This window comes from Balaenoptera borealis, assembly GCF_965194805.1.
Source record: "Balaenoptera borealis genome assembly, chromosome: 1".
Classification (NCBI taxonomy): Eukaryota; Metazoa; Chordata; class Mammalia; order Artiodactyla; family Balaenopteridae; genus Balaenoptera; species Balaenoptera borealis.
This window is the reverse complement of record NC_138860.1, coordinates 21,556,518-21,575,862: the sequence shown is the minus strand read 5'-3', so window position 1 is coordinate 21,575,862 and position 19,345 is coordinate 21,556,518. Positions and strand designations below refer to the sequence as shown.

Below are 19,345 nucleotides of genomic sequence, written 5' to 3'. Positions count from 1 at the left end.
TTTAAGATGATGGCTGCAGGCTCAGCATTTCCAGGTGTTAGTTGCCCAGTAAAATCATCCGTGCACATTCTGAGACACTTGAACCCAGGAGAAAGCAGCCGTCCGGACACATCCCCTGAGGGGCAGAGATGGAAACAAACCTGCATAGAACAAGTTCCTCTATTCTGACTGCTTCAAGGGGCTGGGGCTCATCTGACCTGGGGCTCTCTTGGTCAAGATGCAACTTATCTTAAGAAATGTAGCACAGGGCTTCCCTGGTGGCGCAGTGGTTGAGAGTCTGCCTGCCAATGCAGGGGACACGGGTTCGAGCCCTGGTCTGGGAAGATACCACATGCCGTGGAGCAACTGGGCCCGTGAGCCACAACTACTGAGCCTGCGCATCTGGAGCCTGTGCTCCGCAACAGGAGAGGCCGCGATAGTGAGAGGCCCGCGCACCGCGATGAAGAGTGCCCCCACTTGCTGCAACTGGAGAAAGCCTTCGTAAAAGAAATGAAGACCCAATACAGCCAAAAATAAAAAAAAAATAAATAAATAAAGAATTTTTAAAAAATAAAAAAAATAAAAAGAAATGTAGCACAATTTCAGGTAATCACCTCTCTTCATCTGTGCTTTCCCTTCTGTGACACTAACATCACTGTCGCCTGACACAAGATGGTGCCCATGATTCCTGAGTGAATAGATGTAACCATGGAACAACTGTACATTTTGGCTAATGTGGACAAAAGACACCAATTTGGATACAAATGGGTCATTGGCTTCATGTAAAGTCTACCCGTGCAGACAGGTGGAATGCACTATTTAAATGCTTGGCGATTCATTTCTGAATGAAGCCTCACCAAAAATAGAAATTTTAATGTTGTTTAGTTACTGGAGCCCAACTGAAGTAGCTCTCTTAAAATCAGTGTTTGTTTTGAGCCATCAAAAGTCCTTATTACTGACAACCAAAGGCACCAGAATAAGGGTATCAGGTAAATACAACTGTCAGGGAGAAATGAAAGTTCTAGATAATTCAAACTCTAAACTTCTGACTCACTGCTATGAGAGGGGAGAGAGAGAGAGACAATAACTTTTCAAGCTGGGTATAAATGTAAAAAAACAACTGTACTTTTTGAAAATATAAAATTCCAAATGGCTAACACTTATTAGATAAGTGAGTTTGTTGATTGTTCATATGGAATCTAAAAATATCTCATGGTTTTTGACAAAGTTAAACATGCTTGTTCCTGTATTTTTGGACTCCCTTTCTAAACTTCTGGATTTGACTTCCATTTCAAAGGAACAATTGAGGCACTGGTTTAATACAATATTTATTAAAGTGTTTTTATTAACAAACTTTCGCCGGAAAGTTCCGAGTGTGTTAATACAGCAGGCACGTTGGCTTCAATGTTTGGTATTTGACAGTCCACAGAACTGCACTTAACTCTCACAATTCTGCCACAACTTTGTGGATTGTTTGGGCAGGACCTACAACCAGCCTCCCCCATTAAATGGTTAAAGATGAATTTGGGTTCATTCTGATTTAAGTGTTGTGAGTTTACGATGACATCCTTCTGTGACAGGCTTGGCTCCACTTGCCTTTCTGCCTTGTCAGTCGGACTCACTGAACTGGAGTCCTTGTTTGCAGCCCCTCCACTGCCCTCCGCGTTCCCGATGTCTCTGTCTTTACAGAGTCCCCTTTGGTGAGTCTCAGGTGCACAGCATGCTTTGTGTAAAGCTCCAGCGCTTCTGCAGACCAGTGACGACGGCTCTGCCATCTTTGGAAGATGCTCTTCTAGGCTCTGAAGACTGTGTACGCTGGTCTTACCGAGTTTTTCTTGGGCCTGAATGTGCTGACCCGGGTGGTGGAAAAAACTCCTGGGCAGAGAATTCTGCATTCCAGGAGGTTTCACTCTGCCCTGTAGGCAGGGACAGTGGTGGATGTGTGGGATGGGATGCACGAAGCCCTCGGCGGCTTGGTGTGCAGCCTTCAGAGGGGCCAGGCCCTTCTGGACGTGCATGAAGCTGCTGGCAGTCGGAGCGCAATGGTGGCACAAGCAGTCACCCATCTGCTGGCAAGACGGCAGGCCATATTTCAAAGGTTTGTAGGCATTTGGGCAGCTACATCTCTGATTCAGAGAGAAGAAGTGACACATGGTGTGCTGTTCAAGAGAGGGCTGCAACAAGGCAGAGCTGGTTTCATGTTTGGTGCTTTTGTTGAGTTCGCTGTTGTAAGCTGCGTGTACAGGCATCCCTAAATTCTTTGCCTGGCTGTTGAAAAATTCAGAGCAGATGTGGGTCTCTTCGTAAGTGGTCTTCTCGGAGGCCATACAGCTGTGGGCTGCCAGAGGTTCTAATTCGTAAAACTCGTGCTCCATTTCAGCTTTTTGGCCCCTGGGATCTAAATGATAAGCATTCACGGTGTGTGTCTTGCTTTGTCCCTTGTCACCAGGACTTGTCGACAAGGTGTGGGAGAAGGCACTGCACTGGAGTTTTTTAGGTAAAGGAATCTGACCACAGGTACCCTGCGGCCCAAGGCACCGGCACATGCACTGAAAAAAGAAGGTGGCGAAAGCCCAGCTGATACACATGATGAGCATCATGAAGGTGCCCAGCTGGGTGTAAGCCAGAACCGTGGAGGGCATCATCATGGCCCCAGCCACGAAGGTGGTGAGTGCGGCCATGGCAATGGCAGAGCCCATGCGACTCAGAGAGAAGATCACCTTCCCTTCTCGGTCGGCATCCGGGGCCAAGCGGTAAGCAACCCCGTAATGGACGGCAAAGTCTACAGACAGGCCGACCGCAACCGAAATAGTGACCGACTCCAAAACGTTTAGCTCCCAGCCCAGCAGGACGAGAGAACCAACGGTGACGAATATAGTCCCGGCGATCGAAATGATGGCGTAAAGGCTTATGATGACGTTCCAGGTCGTAAGCAGCATCACACTAAAGGCCACGGCCACGGAGAGCCCCATGGCGATGAGGGTGCCGTCGGAGAGGCTGTCCTGGAGGTCATAGAACTCCAGATTGCTGACAAACCAGCCGTGGCTGAGGCCCTCGGGTGCAGAACTCAGCTCGTTGGAAATCCACGAGTCCACCTCTTTATAAAACTGATGCATCTTTTCGTAAGCCAGTGTGAAGAGGTAGGTGCTTTGGAACTCTAGCACGACTGCCCTGATGGTGTCATTGATATCAAACCTCGGCCCTGGGGTTTTGCTATCCAAATGGTAGCCCGTACTCCTCTCCAGCTCCATGATGGCTCTCTTGATGCACAGTTCGAAAATCTCTTGCTTATAGGGGAAGCTCCAGTGGCTGCAGCACGGGTACAGGGTAGGCTCGTCGCAGTCCTGGTTTTCCATCCACTGCTTGAAGGTCTCAATGAAGCAGCTGGTGAAGTCCTGTTCGTCAGTCTGGTGAAAGAATGTCTGATTTCTCAGTTTTTGACAGAACTGCAAAATCCAGACCTGGGAAGCTGGGCTGGCGATGTTAAAGCCGCCGTCTAAGGTCAGCTTCCCTTTGCTCTTAGGGTTTAGGGGGTTGCCATTGTCTTCTGGGGACACACCCCAGATGACCGTGATGGGCATGTGGAGCTCCTCTCCGTGGTGGACGCGCTCGAACATGAAAAGCTTTTTGTACTCGGCGTCGTAACGTTCAAATGGGTGGGACGACCTGAACACCTGGAACTCGGACAGCTCCAAAGAGGGCAGCTTCATCTTTGGGTTTATGCAGACGATGTAGGCCCCGCCCACAGTTAAGGCCAGGAACCAGACCAGCCATAGGTAGCGAAACTTAATGACGATGCACGGCAACACTTTTTCAAAAAAAATTCGAGACGCTTCCGAAATGGCAAAAAGGACTTTGTGGCACTTCTGACAGGCCGCTGTCCAGCAGCTTTTGTTATCGTATATTTGCTGCTGGGGCTTCTTGAAGCAGCTGAAGATATTGAGAAGATACCGCTCGTGCAGGACAACCACGGCCGGAAGCCATGTGACCATCAAAACGTAATTCACCAGTATAGCTGTCCCCGCGTATACCCCAAAGCATCTGATGGCTGTGATATTGCTCACGTAGTTAGCGTAGAAGGCAGCCGCCGTGGTAAAACTGGTGACGAACATGGAGAGGGCGGCGTGTTGCAGCGTGACGCTCACTGTCTCTGAGGTTTCCGCGTGAGGCTTGTCAAATTTGGTGTAGTTCCAGACGTCACACAGGACAAAGGCATCATCCGCTCCAATGCCCACCAAAATAATGAGTGCGGTGAGGTTCATAAAAGGGAAAAATTCAAAGTTAAACACCACGCGGTAGAGAAAATAGGACACGATCAAGGAACTGATGACGGCAAACATGGTCATCAGAGTGATAAACATGGACTTGGTGTAGACACACATGACTGAAAGGACGATCACGATGGCGATGGCAGGATACACAGTATCCATCAGAAGATAATCCTGAAATAAACTGTGTTTGATCCCAAACTCAATCCCGGTGATGGTGGTGACGCCGTCGGAAGCGTTCCAGTTTTCGAAGTTGTCCAAGTAAATGTTCATCATGCTCTCCCCTTTCTCTGTGGGTGAGAAGAGCATGCTGTACTTTAAAGCAGGTGTGTAGTCGGCTGTCTTTGGGGCCAGAAAGTCTTTGTCCACCAAGTAGTGGAGGATCTGGTACACAGCGTTGTACTTGGTACATTTCCGTGGCACGTTGGTGCACTTGAGCTGGTCCTTCCTCCGGGCTGCCATGTCCCAGCAGTCTGGCTCCAGGGTGCCGTTCTGGTAGTGTTTGGCGCAGGTCCGAAGTAGCTTCAAGGTATGAGAAACGTCTCGCTCGACGATTTTCTGGCAGGATGATCTGTTGTTCAGAATAGCGATGTAGTTCCCCAGCGTCCAGCTGGGGCAGCAGGAAGCAGCTGTGGTCCTCTGGCAGAGATCACCAAACTGGGGATGAGCTCTGATCTGCAGAGACAGAGACACGCGGAAGAACTGATGTTTAAAATCAGTTCACAGAAAGGTCTGAATGACGGTGGCCTTGAGGGACAGGAAAGTTACAGAAGTTATAGAATCATCCTCTGAATTAGGTATCAGTTTGAACACAAGGTGAGATTTCCCCCCAGATCTGCTCTCTTCTGCTGCAGAGGGCTCACTAGGTTACTTCATTTTGAACAACAAACTCCTATTTGGGGATGACATACAAGTGTGAAACAATTTCAGTCAATGCCAGTTTGGTTTCAAAAAGGAGGTAAAATTAACACCTCTTTAGTAAACAAGCCTTTTCAAAGTCACTTTAAAAAGCAATAAAATGGATAGGCTGTGAAGCTTATGCATGTATACCTATGGGATTAATTAAGAGAACAATTGCCCAATTGATATATAAAACGAATTTGTGGCTTTGCCTAAAATTTCTGGTAATCAGCATGAAATTTTTGGTGACAAAGGTACTATATTTCAATCAACTTGGAGGCAAAGATGATATTCTCTAGATAACTGTCAGACTCAAAAAAGTGATTCTGGTAATATCAGAGGAGTGATGCCAAAGATGCATGAAAAACCTGGAATAAAATTGTTTCCTGATATATGAGTAGAGGGGGAAAATGTTTCTAAATTAAAATTATATGTGTGTGTATATATATATATATATATACATACATATATATATGATCTTAAATAAACATATAAAAGTAATAAAATACTTCAGTAGGAATTTAATTATTTCTTCCACATCTTTCAAAGTTTATTCAAGTTGGCTAACTCCCTCCTTTTGGGGAACTTTCTGTTTTGGTAAACAGGGGTCTGCTGCATATTAGTAAGTATAACAATTCTGGATTTAACATGGACAGTATTTCATTTAGAACACTATTCCTGGAGAAGGCTTTCCTTCTTATGGCTGTTCTTGCTATAGAAAATTGAAATTTGTTCCAATGTCAAAGCTGGCATTGCTAAGATTAGAGTGAAGCCTGCACAATCCCATCATCTTAAAAATCTATAAATTACAAATGGCCCCTCTTCCCTGAGGGTGAGAATAAGAAATATCCCCCTGCTCTTGAGCCTGTCCAGAGACTTCTCTGGAAGTGCCAGGGCTAAAGACGACCCACTCCTATCACTTTCTCTCATCTCTATTTACCAAAGGTTGTTCCAGGGAAGAAACTTCAAAGTTCAAGAAGGGCATGAGTATCTTTTTTTTCTAATAAGATTAAAACCACCCTTTCCCTTTTATTAAAGTAGGCTTTATCAATCATGCATTGAAATATTTTCTCAAAGTAGAAGAGAAGTTGGCACAATTCACCTCTTTAGAACTTCGGCTTATCCAAGAACCAAGTTACTAGTAACTTGGCTATGAAGACACTTTACTGGGACTTATTCTGCAGGGGCAAGGTGTAGATGAAAGGAGATTGGCCACGTATTGGGAATTGCTGAAGTTGGGTGACCTGCACATAGGGATTCATTCTACTATTCTACTTTTGCCTCTGTTGGAAAATTTCCATAATAAAAGGTTGGGTGTTTTTTTTTTTTTTTTAAGATACTCTATTGGGGGTAAAGAAAAATGAGTCAAAGGGTTACTATACAAGTGTACTAAAATAATGTTGATTTTAACAAAGGTTTAATTTTTAAGCTCATTTTTAAAGAGTGATAATTACTTGACATTTCATAAAATAGGATAATTAATATTTAATTGTTTCTAGGTAAAAATATTCACATGTGCTAACTCAGGGGAAACTGAACCACCTAATAAATAACAGGAAACCCTGGAATAGCATCTCTCAGATAACCAGGTTTACCCCACAAAGAAATACCAGGCAAGTCCCTGGGGTCAGCCTGGTGAACTGAAAGAAAGGTAACACAACCCCAATGTCTGACAGTTTTCAGATGGAAGAAAATGAACTGTATCCATTATGAAACCCACTATCAGCTAGAAGGAACATATTTGTACTTGCTCAAATAACCAAAAGCCAAAGATAAAGGAAATAGGGTTGCCAGCTAAAACTGGAAAAGAAAGCACAGAATTCTGTCCTTGAATAACCCTTTCAAAGAATTGCAGGGGTTTTTTATGTGTGTATCTGACCAAAGATTAAAAAGTTGGACATGACAAACACAGACTAAATACTACTTTGATGGCTGCTATCAAAAATAAATGCTAATGAGCCTCTGGAGGGCCAGTCCTCACATTCAAAGGTGATGGCTGATGTACAACCTTTGGAAAACAGTTTTTGAGGACTCTTTTATGGGGTAAGAAATAAGGACAGAGAGAAGACATTTATCCTGAGTTGGATGCCAGTGCCCTGAATCTAAAGGAATGGAGCTCAAGGATTGTCTAGGCTTTCAGGGAGTATGTCCCCATCCATCCATCCATCCATCCATCCAACCATCCAAAAGGAAAAGTATTTATTGAGCACCTACCAAGACAAATAAGGCAAAGTGGTCCCGCCCTCAAGTGGCTCACAGTGAGGCAGGGAAATCAGACAAGAAAACAAACCGCTACAATTCAACACGAGAAGCAGCATATTATGTGTAAGGGTCTATGTGAACCTGTGGACAGAGTGCCAAAGTCTGTAAGTGCGATGGGATAACGGCACAACTTAGTCATCTGGGACTGAGGTAACTCAACACAGAGTCATATTTTATATTGTGGGGCTTAAAGAGCTTGGCAAGCAGGTGTATCTTTATGCAGGAGGCAGCTGCATCTTTGCCATATTCATGGGAAAGGGATTGACAGGAATGATTTTGAAATCTTTGAAGTTTATAAAAATAAGGATGGAGTTAATGAGAGTAATTTCTTGCAACTCTTATGAGTAATGCCCTTTTCATTCTAGGTATTCACAAACGCGATTTTTAGGGATCATTTTGCTTATGTGGTGATAACACGTCTTTGCACACTTCCCTAGTTAGATAGTAGCAGGGGTGGAGTTGGCTTCAAATAAGAGCAAAGGAAGAGGAGAGAAAAAGAAGAAACCAGCAGAGTTTTAAATGATACCTTAACTTTCAAAACTAATGGCCAAGTTGGAGATATGTTAAGAAGCTAAGGAAAGAATAAAGGGAAGAAAATTAGGCCCTTAAAACCAGGTTCAATCAACTGCTAGATACTCCTTCCCCACGTGACCAAGGTCCTCATGTATTGAAAGTTGAAGGGAGCCTAGAGAGGAAGAAGAAAACAAGGGCTCCACAGCTCTCTTTAAAACAAGCATCAGGAAACACATTTCTGGGGTCCTCTAAGCGTGTGAGGGGGGCATTCCAGCTGTCCACAAAAGCTACCCGAGTAAAAAGGGTCTTAGGCACCAAATTTCAAATCCCTTCTACAAGCTGATTCCTCTGAGCTCCAACATCTACACTATGTAAAGACTAAGAAATAGGGTAAAGGGCTTCCAGCAGAGTCAAGATTAGAGACACACACTTCTTTGTTACTGATGACTCTCTGCCAGTGTGTCCCATAGGAATGTCAAAGTGCAGAAAAAAGTAATGAAGAAGATCAGGGCAGTCAACTGAGGCTCCTTTTGAAAGAGTCTAAGAAAACAAGCATTTCTGTGAGGAGGTAGGCGCAGCATCAGAAACAGAAGCTCTTCACTCTGGAAACCAGTGCCCATCTGAACTATAAGTGGCATGTAATTTAAATGGGATCTGGAATTTGAACTCAATGTATTATCAACACAGGCAGGCGACCACTGAAAGACCTGGTCTCGTGACATTGCACTGATTACCAGATGCTTTCTGGAGTCAACCCACCAACAATTAAGCTCTTCTGCTCTGTACCATTTGGTGTGTGTCCCATTCAACTTGATAGTTGTTAATAACCAAGTGGTTAGGTACAATAGCTAGGATTTGAGGGGGGGAAAAAAGGGAAAGACTGCCAAGTTGCCTCAGGACACATTTTGCTCAAACCGTCACAACAAATAAAAATCCTCAAAGGGTCTTAAGCTGGGAGACTCCAAAAAGTACAGTAATAATCTGAAATCTGAACTGTTGACCAATAGTTATTATTTAAGATATCACTGAATACATTATCTCTATGAGAAACATATGTCATTCTGGGTTCAGAGCAGAGTTTGAGACTAGAATACAAGGGCGTTTGCAACTGGAAAAAAAGTATTTAATTTAAAAAGTTAAAATTACAACCATGCTCCTTGAGGTAGTATTTGGGGGCCTTGATTCTGTTTATTCATTTATTGGTGTGGATCTACAATTGGCTTGACCATTCATTCAGATGTACATGTCTTGGGTCTGTTCCTCAAATTTTCACAAGAGGATCACAAATTGTTATGTTCCTGCCAGGGATTACAGACTTGAACTCACAGCTATCCAATCCTTATTATGAGCCCAGTAGGAAAAAAAACTCAGACAAGCAGACATCTATTCTTTTTGATAGTTTAAATTTTGCAAATGCATCAAGCCAAACCATTAGAAACTCCGTATTTAGCTTTCATTGCTTTATCCCTGTAGAAATGCTTCTGCTATAATGTTTTCCTGCTACCAACCTACTTGAGATATGGTTTACAAACCAACTAAGAATCAATACTGTACCTCTCGTAAACCTGCTAAGAACTTTTTCACAACATCACACTTCTTTTATGAAGCCTATGGGAACAATCCTTTCCTGTCTTAGTGTGAGGAAAAGATGGGCTTCTTCTAAAAAACACATTTGTTACTCTATTTAAGTGACTTTTGTCTCTGATCATGAATTCCTTTTTGCTCTGGCTGCCAGGGAGGTTAGAGACAAGTTTGAAGCTCACCACCGCTCAAATATACAGAATTGTGGGGTATGCATTATTCTGTGTTCAATCTCATCCTTAGCTTTATTATTTTCCTCCCATTATTGTCCCTTCATGTAATTCATTCAACTTCTTTATCTTATCCTTTCTGTATACCTTTTTGTAAGCTACCTATTGATGCTGATTTTTATCATCTGAAATATATATAAAATAATATACTGTTTTCACTTATGAAAACTATAATGGCACAGTACTGCTTACTGGCTTTTGAGTCCATAAGAGTCTAACATGTATTCATAGAATAAATTGCTGGATCTTTTTAAAAAGTATACTTATTTTAGGCCATGATGATTCTTTGAGGTTCAGTTGAGTGGGAAATGGTAAATACAGTCAAACAAGGCAAAACACATATAGGGGGAGTGGTAATCTGCATTATGGAAGCATAAAGAATGGTGGGTAAAGGCACAGACTCTGGAATTAGACTTGGCTGGGTTGAAATCCTGCATCTGCCACTTGCCACCTGTGTGAACTTTTCTCATCTATAAAATAGGCAAAATAATAGTGCTTCATTCCTAACACTGTCATGAGGATTAAATGAAATAATTCATTAAAGTGTTTGGAACACTTCCTGACAAATATTAACAACACTCAATAAACATCAGCTTTAATCAACTGAGTGAATTCAATCACTCTAGTGTCTTCCAGGGAGGGAAGGTCTCAAGATTAACTGCAAGGGTAGAATAATGAGATCTAAGAGGTATAGAAGTTAATGAACTGTTCTCATCCAAGGTGTGATTATAAAGTAACCAGACTGGCTTAACTTCTCTAAACTTAACTGCTCATCTGTTAAAATGTATATTAATGCATATATGTGGAATCTAGAAAAATGGTACAGATGAACCTTTTGTAGGGCAGGAATAGAGATGTAGACGTAGAGAATGGACATGTGGACACAGAGGGGGAAGGGGAGGGTGGGATGAATTGGGAGATTAGGTTTGACATAAATACACTACCATGTGTAAAATAGATAACTAGTGGGAACCTGCTGTATAACACAGGGAGCTCAGCTCGGTGCTCTGCGATGACCTAGATGGTGGGGGAGAGGGGGAGGGAGGTCCAAGAGGGAGGGGATATAGGTATACATATAGCTGATTTACTTCATTGTACAGCAGAAACTAACACAACATTGTAAAGCAATTTTACTCCAATAAAAAAAAAATGGCGGGCTTCCCTGGTGGCGCAGTGGTTGAGAATCTGCCTGCTAATGCAGGGGACACGGGTTCGCGCCCTGGTCTGGGAAGATCGCACATGCCACGGAGCAACTAGGCCCGTGAGCCACAACTACTGAGCCTGCGCGTCTGGAGCCTGTGCTCCGCAACAAAGGGAGGCCGCGGTGGTGAGAGGCCCGCGCACCGCGATGAGGAGTGGCCCCCACTTGCCGCAACGACAGGAAGCCCTAGCACAGAAACGAAGACCCAACATAGTAATCAATCAATCAATCAATAAATCTTTAAAAAAAAAAAAAATGGTGTTATTCCAAGGTCACAGGTCCATTGTGAGAGAAGTAAGTACCCAGCATAAAGCCTTGCACATAGCAAGGGCTCTACATATACACTACTTTAGAGTTAACCTTCTGTATGAGAAGGGTTGTAACCCACAACAAGGAGAAGTATGTCCATAGCCTCTAAAAAACCTACTGATAGCTGTAGAACAGAAGAAAATATGACAAATAAAAATTGACCACTGATGAAGAAACTTTGGGTTGTTTATAGATAGTTTGTGACTTTGGTCTATTTGGAGCTGCACAGAGACAAGATGTCACTCACAGAAAATCCCGATATCCTAATCAACGTAAAAGTTATTTTCAAAATATATAAAGAGCATTTCAGAATGAAGAATAAAGTCAGGAGATCTGGGACCAACCAACTAGGTGACCTGGGTAAGCCACTCAGTTCTCAGAAGGTACTTATATCAGCACAGTGAGATGCTGGTCTGTGGGTTACCTCAGAGTCCTTTCTACCTCCTGTTCCATTAAGAAGCCCTGTGGATAGAACAGGTCATTGCACTGGATTGTCAGTCTAGCTCTTAGCAGGGCATGTGATTAGATTTTCAACTGACCAGTGATTTTCCATTTTAGAATTATGCTAAGAACACGAGTTCCTTTTCTACCTGGTTACTGTGCTTGGGCAAGGCCATTAGTGACATCAGACAGCAGTTTCTACTTGGAGAAACTACCTCTGAACACATGAAATTGACAGCTCTTCCAAGCTCGGTAGGTGACTTTACACTTTCTGGCGCTGTCTTCTTGCATCTTTCTGTCTTGTAAAGCAGCCAGGTGTTTAGAGTTCGGAACAATCTGGATTGGATTACTTTGGCCATTTCCATAGATACTGTATTTATGCCCTTTGATGTCCCCTTTCCTAGCCTGTGCCCTAAATTTTCCTTTGAGGTCATTGGCCCAAATGACCCATTGATTGCCAGAAAGGTGAGCATTTCATTGCATCATTAAGATGCTGACAATCGCCTCAGGGGGAAAATGGAGTGAACAATGAAACTAGATTAGGAAGAGAAAATACAACAAAAGAAGAAAAAAAAAAGGCTTAACTATTATCCTGAAAGGAAATAAGCTGTGAAATAATACAAAAGACTATCACGGACAAAGAACATGAGTGGGAAAGAAAAAGAGTTCTTTATTAAGGAAGATGGTTTGTCTTAAAGGTGGGGAAGCAGAGACACTTTGATCCTGGGATCCGAAAGAATGCGAAGCCACTCTGCTGGTGTTTACTCCTTGGTAGTTAAGCCACTTGAATGCTTTCATCTGATCAGGCACCAGGGTCAGCAGTAAAAGGAGTTTCAAAAGTATAACCTTATTTGTGCTAAACATATTTCAGTTTTACTTTACATACCCTTGAATTATCTACATTGCACATTGATTTAATTGCAGGTAAATTCCACAATGTCTCCCCTCCAGCTGAAGTAAATACTACTCTGGAATATCGGTCACCTGGTGATAGGAGAAAAAAAAAAAAGAAAAAGGTTTATAAATTATTCATTTATTTCAGAAGACTCAGCGTTCAGAAATAATTCAAACTGGGAAACCACCTGGGCAATTCATTAGCAGTAGGGAATCCTGTCTTTCATTAAACTCCAGGAGAAAAATGTAAAAAAATTTTAAAGAGTAACGCTATAATATTGCTTTAGCTCAAAGCCTTTGTCTACTCACTATATCTTAAAAATCGTAGTAGTTATGTAACATATCTAGTTCTGATCAGACTGTAATTAGGAAGAGCAATCCGTAAGAACTTTCAGCAGAAAATCAACTGAACGCCTCCCTCTTAATTTCACAACACACCACCCCAATGGTATATAAAATCAAAGAACGATGCACCAGGGAATATCAAGAATGGATTATAAGGATGTCCTCTTTGGCAGCTAACTAGAGAGCAAAGACGGCAAGTGACCAGCTTAAAAGCACTAAAAACAGTCAACTAAACACAGAACGCTGGCCAGGATCACAGACATACTACTCATTCTGGTTGAGTGTTCAGAGTTCTAGAAGAAACATTTTGAAAATTATACTAATACAAAATATGTTTCTGAATAAGGGAGGTTGTGTGATATCCTGGAAAGAGCATGGTCTTCAGAGTTAGAACTGGGTGTAGCCAGGTTCTGTCATCTACTAGCTGGATGATCTTAGGCAACTAACAACTTCTCTGAGCCTTGGTTTGGTTCCTCATCTGTAAAATAAAGACAGCAACACTTTCCCAAATAGGTGTGAGAATTAAATGCGGTACTGAAAAACGGGTGCTCAGTAAGTACTGTTTCTGCTTCCTCAGCCATCAAAAAAATTAATATGAACCAACTGAAACAGAGTAGATTCGTTTTATATGATCTAAAATGCCTAATGGTGCTGACAAAGAAAATCAATTTGCAAATTTATGAATAAAGCTTTATTACATGAAAAACCTCATGGTCACGAAGTTTTCTTTAGTAAACTCTTGTCTTCAAGACAAATAAAGACCCTGAGGTTTGACAAGATCTAGAAACATCAAAGACCCAATCAGGTCCTCTAGTGATCTTACTTAGAAGATAGGGAAAAAACATATTTTAGAAGGATTTTCAACAGCAACAACAAAAAGCTGAAACCAGAAGAGCTTCAATGTTAATATTCACTTAATCAGAAACTGGAGTTACTGCAATTCCTCATCCGTAACCATGAGGGCTAATCAATGACTTTCAAAGTGACACATGTTTCCTTGAGGCCGTGAACTCCTCCTTCCTGGCAGCTGCACAGAGACCAGGCTGACTCTAGGCTACAGCGAATTTTATTTAGTGAATTTGCTGCCAACATTTAGAGATCTGGTGATTCCACATTGAAATCTGGATTCCTGGCCTCCGGGAATTTCTTACAATCTTTGGGCCCTCGTTTTTTCAAGGCCACATTCTGCTGCATTCTCCTCAATCACCATCACTTCCTGCATTCTTAACCCAGCTCACTTTTCTCATTCATATATGAGCTAGGTCCCTGAGGCATTCAAGCTTTGGACCTCTGGACTTTATTTTGTTCATCTCGCTACCTGTAATGTCTAATGACAAGGCTGGCACAAGAAGGCTATTAATATAGGTTTTTTGAATGAATCAAAAATTTAGATATAAATTTTTGATAATACTGTAGATTATTTCAGGGTTCAATCCAAAAAATGTACAAGGAATTTTTTAAATGCCTTGAGATTTTGGGCAAGGTCAAGAATTTTATTAGACTTATATCTTTCCTAAAACCGAATATAACCCAATCACCTCTCATTAATTTTTAATTTTAGGTAAATAAATTCAGATTAGTGGTTGACTGACCTAGAGAAGTAAAATTACAAGTTAATTAAGCTAAAACCCCTTTCAGCATGATAGAAGCAGTGAAGCTGTGTGACCAGCCACCTACTCTTGACAGTCTAGGATATCAATCATGTTCAATCCCAGGAAACTCTGAAAGGTTTGTCATCTACGATGCCACTCACTTGGAACGTCACAGAAAAAGCTGTCCTTGTGGAAGTTCCAGTCAACTTCTCTTTTCTCTCTTTCATAATGATCATCTGACCATCTATCATCCCGATGGCTGAAATGGAACACAGTTTGATCTTCAATCAAGTCCTCACTATTTCAAGGCTGAGAAGCCTACTGGTAACAATACAACCTCAAAGTCATGACCTATTAAGCGCTTGATATTAAGTCGGAAGGATGAACATAAGCAACCAACATTAATTTTCTCACTTCTGAAAAAGGAAAGAAAACCCCAAACCCTCACTAATATACAACAAAATCTTAAAAGACAGTGAAAATTTCAACAAATTCAGTGGCAAAGATTTTGAGCCACACATTTTAGATGTAATCTTTTTGCTCAGGCAATGTTTAAAAGTGGAATTCGTTAGCAGTGGTTTGTCTACAAGTTAATAAATGATTACCTTTTGGCTTGTTCATCTGCATATTTAAAGGGGTAATTTGCTAATGTTGCTTTGTATCCTGTATTTTTCACCATGTTATTCCATGTGACCAGTCTCTGGCCTATTGCAGTCCCTCTTGGTTCAAAACCCTAAGGCAAAATATTACAAATTCCCATTAGTGTACTTCATTTCAGGCTAAGTATAGTTATAACAGCTCGGGAAGGCAATGTCAAGGTGATGTATAGCTTTCAACAGAAAATATACACGTTCCTCACAGCTACTCCAGAGGCGAACTGCATTAAGACAAGATGACTTGACATAATAATGATCACCTATTTACTGTGACAAACAGTTTGATTCTTTGGTATGTTACATGTCTCAGGAAAGAGGAAAAAAAAAACTTATCTGAAGTTTCTCTTCCAAATTCATACCTGGCATTTATTTTTATGTTATAAAAAAATCATGGTCAAATTAAATTGTGTTATGCATGCAACAGTGTTTTACAAAGGGTTTATCATTATCCTTGCTCATACTTTCCTCACTATTCCACTCCCGAGGGACATTTACTTAAAAACAGACCCTGCTATCTCTCAGCAATACTGAAATTCCCTTAACGTCTTTGGGAAAAAAGGTGACACTCAGTCTTCAAGATTTTTTGAAGACGTTTTTACAGTCTGCAGATTCTCTAATTTTCTGCTTTTTAGTTTAAACATGGAGACCAAGAAGCAAATTTCCAGATTTTTGATGGTGAGCAAGTTACCTGACCCCTTTTAAGAACCTGAGAATACAGACATGTCTCTACTTTTCAGAAAGAGAAGTGTATACTTACTGATGGCTTGAGAAGGTTTTTAAAAGGGATGGGATACTAAATAACATAATGCAACATGTCTTAAAATACTTAATCTTTTGAGATGATTGAGGGCTAAAGAAAATAAACAGATTCTACTGGCTCAATTCTCCTTACCAGCAATGGATCAGAGAAATCAGGAAGCTCTGGCACTAATACTCCAACCAAGGCACAGACCACGATGAACACCGTGCACATGCCCAAGACAACCACAGGCCAGTCTGCTATCAGGGCTGCATAACTACAAAAGCAGAGAGAGATCACAAAGAAAGCCTCTTAGAAGCAGAGTAAAGTTATTTTGCTACCTAAGAGAGCAATTTGTTAAATCTTCCTATTTCAGACCTAGCACAGGTATTTATCAGTAAAAGATCTCATGAGATTATAAGTATTTCTACATAATTATAGTAGAAAATGGGAAAATCACTGTCCTCTCATTTTTTGTGATAAAGTAGCAGTGGTCAGATGCTACAGGCTATTGAGAGCAAAAATAATGTCCATTCCTGACAAATAACATTTCACTGCTACATCTGTGCCTGGGAAAAAGAAGCTCTTAAATCTACACTTTCTAAGTGGAAAGAAATGTATTTTAACAGAGGCTCCATCCTCCTTGCAGTCTCTTTCAGAACTTTTGTTTCTCCAGTTAGTCCTTTCTCCCTACTTTTACTCCATCAGTTCTTGAAAAAGAGCTCAGCCCATAAACAGGTTCAGGTAGTGTAAGTCATAAGAATAACCAAACCAAACTGAAACCTCCCCATAAACCTATTAACCTTCCATTTAGCTAAAACTATAATGAACTTATCCACTAGATTGTGAGCTCCATGAGGGCAGAGGCTATTGATTGATTGACTGGTTGATTTAGTGTAGTATCAGTGCCTGGAACAGTGCCTTTTAAAAGGTGCTTGGTAACTATCTATTGATTAGATGAACAAACACCCATGTATGTACCTATCCTCCCTTCACTCTCTCATCACCACAGCCTGGCTTTAGTTTCTTACTACACCTCAGAAACTCCTCTCTGTTACCAAATCCCACCATTAAGCCATTTCTTCCAACACCCTTCCCACACCCTCATTCACCACTTTCCATTGAAATATCTGTTTCTGGGCCCTTCCATAAGATCCTGGACCATGCCTTCCTAACCTGATGCTTCCAGATCTCAATAAGAACTGAGTGCTCCATAGACGTTGACTAAACTGAACTTTTCTAAAATTCAAAATGTATTCTGCCAACTCAGATTTCTTGAATTTTTATTAGAGAAAAAAATGAAACATTTAACTTGTGGACAATTATTCTCAACAGTGTTATTTAGCTCACTGGGCTGCTCTGATGGCTGTTTCTGGCTCATTTGAAATAGGCTTCTTGCTCATATACTTTGAGTTTTTCTGCAAAACCATGCTAGCAGTTTAAAGCAAGCTAGTGGCTCTAACCATCATTCTGAAAAAAACTATTATATGTCTCTAAGAATAGACGGCTGATTTTTATACTCTGATCTCTCAAATTCATAGATCTGGCTTTGCGGAGATATTCAAATTAAATTGTAATAAGGAAGTTAAAATATAACATAATTATGCTTTAAGGGAGCACTCGCACAGGCATTTTTCATTACTGTTCTTTTAAAAGCAAGCTTAGGAAAATAAAGAACAATAGCCTGCACCCACTAGGAGTTCCAGTTGCTCTCATGCTTTACATAGATTATCATCTCATATAATTCTCACAACAACTTTATGAGATGAAACTGAGGCACAGGCAGGTTAAATAACTTGTTCAAAGTCACAAGCTGGCCCAGCTCATAAAACAAGCACGTCCTGGGGGTGTAATGTACAGCATGGTGACTATAGTTAATAATACTGTATTACATACTTGAAAGTTGCTTAGAGAGTAGATCTTGAAAGTTCTCATTACAAGAAAGACAAAAAATTTGTAACTATGTGTGGTGATGAATGTTAACGAAACTCATTGTGGTGATTATTTTGCAATACATACGAATATCAAATTATTATGTTATACACCTGAAACTAATATAATGTTACATGTCAATAATATCTCAAAAAAAAAAAAAGGTCACAAAGCTAGGAACCTAGGTAGTCTGGTTCTAGAGTCTGGCCTCTTAACCACTATGATATCGTCTCTTGCTTCAAACACAAGAGAAACAGAAGACATCAGGAATAAGTCAACTTGCTACAAACAGATGCTTCCTCAAACTGTCATTTGAAAATTAAATTCCTAAGCCACAGTAATAGTTAATTTCTCTATGCAAAATCACCTAGACCCAAAGCACTTCAAGTTTGAACATTATTCACTGGACTGTAAATTCTGCATTTAAAAACTCATTAAGGAAAAATTATGCTAGATAAGATGGAATCACATTTTAAGAACAATTCTGAACGTAATGAAAACAAATAAATCACAATACGCTGGTTGTAGTTGTTCAAATGTAAACACCAAGTGGTCAGAAGCGTTCATATTTCTAGAACACACCCAAAGCTTATATTCTCTATACTTCATTTCCTCTTCTACCAAATGCAAACTAAGATGAAAGTAATCGGTTTGAAGCAATAAAGTCCTTTGTCAATAGCACATTTGAGACCTTCTGTTCATTGCTTCAGACTTAAAGAGCCCTTTACATTTTAGACCTTTAAAATATCAGCCCTATGAAATGAAAATGGCCCCAGGCTTACACAATTACTCATTATACTTTATGTTAAATGGATCAATTTTCTTTCAAATGAACCAGAAGTTATGCATTTTTACTTACAAACATGTTATCAATAGAGGGCAGTGGGCCCCAAATTGCTTAGTTTTCGTACTGTGGTTTAATTTACCCATATAATGACTTTTTGTTTGTGTTCTTGAAAAATCTGCACACATGCATAGCAACCTTAAAAACCTCATTCAATAATTGCTTTTTCTTGCCTTTGAAAACATTTGGTTTTGATTTTACAGCACTGCTCTATACCATATCCATGCATTGACTACATATGGAAACTTTACAGCATTAGTGATTTCAGCACATTTCTTCCAAACACGTTTAACCTTACTATATTACAAGTCCACTTCCTCACAAAGCAGATGTTTCACATGCTAACCTTTCCTAGAGACAACTGTTCGCACTTAAGAAATGGACTCACCATCCTGAGGACATAAAGCACCGTGGGGGAAAGCCCCAGCTATTTTGAGTAAATGTCATTCAGACAACGGTTTCTCCTAAATACCACAAAACTGCTGAGGCTATTTCTGTTTCCTGCTGTCTATTCTAAGATGTTGTGTAACTGTGGGCACCACGTGGGAAACAAAAGTTTCATGTATAATACGAAACCCAGACAATGGTTGTAATATTAAGGCAAAAATCTAATAAAGCAGGAAAACTGGAGAAATAAAGGAAATTAAAAATGACCTCTA

General features: G+C 40.8%; 1 protein-coding gene across 9 annotated transcripts in view; it reads right to left on the bottom strand.

Annotated features, from left to right (window-relative positions):
• Positions 1–1,289: 1,289 nt before the first annotated feature.
• DISP1 (dispatched RND transporter family member 1) overlaps positions 1,290–19,345 on the bottom strand; it is a 228,287-nt gene continuing 210,231 nt past the window's right edge. For all 9 annotated transcript variants that reach the window (XM_082389750.1, XM_082389746.1, XM_082389751.1 and 6 more), the window contains 5 exons: positions 16,064–16,187; positions 15,121–15,248; positions 14,677–14,774; positions 12,571–12,668; positions 1,290–4,922 (listed from right to left, as the gene is read on the bottom strand). In XM_082389750.1, coding sequence (XP_082245876.1) covers positions 1,311–4,922; positions 12,571–12,668; positions 14,677–14,774; positions 15,121–15,248; positions 16,064–16,187 — 4,060 coding nt within the window. In that variant the 3' untranslated portion in view covers positions 1,290–1,310. The remainder of the gene's footprint in view (positions 4,923–12,570; positions 12,669–14,676; positions 14,775–15,120; positions 15,249–16,063; positions 16,188–19,345) is intronic.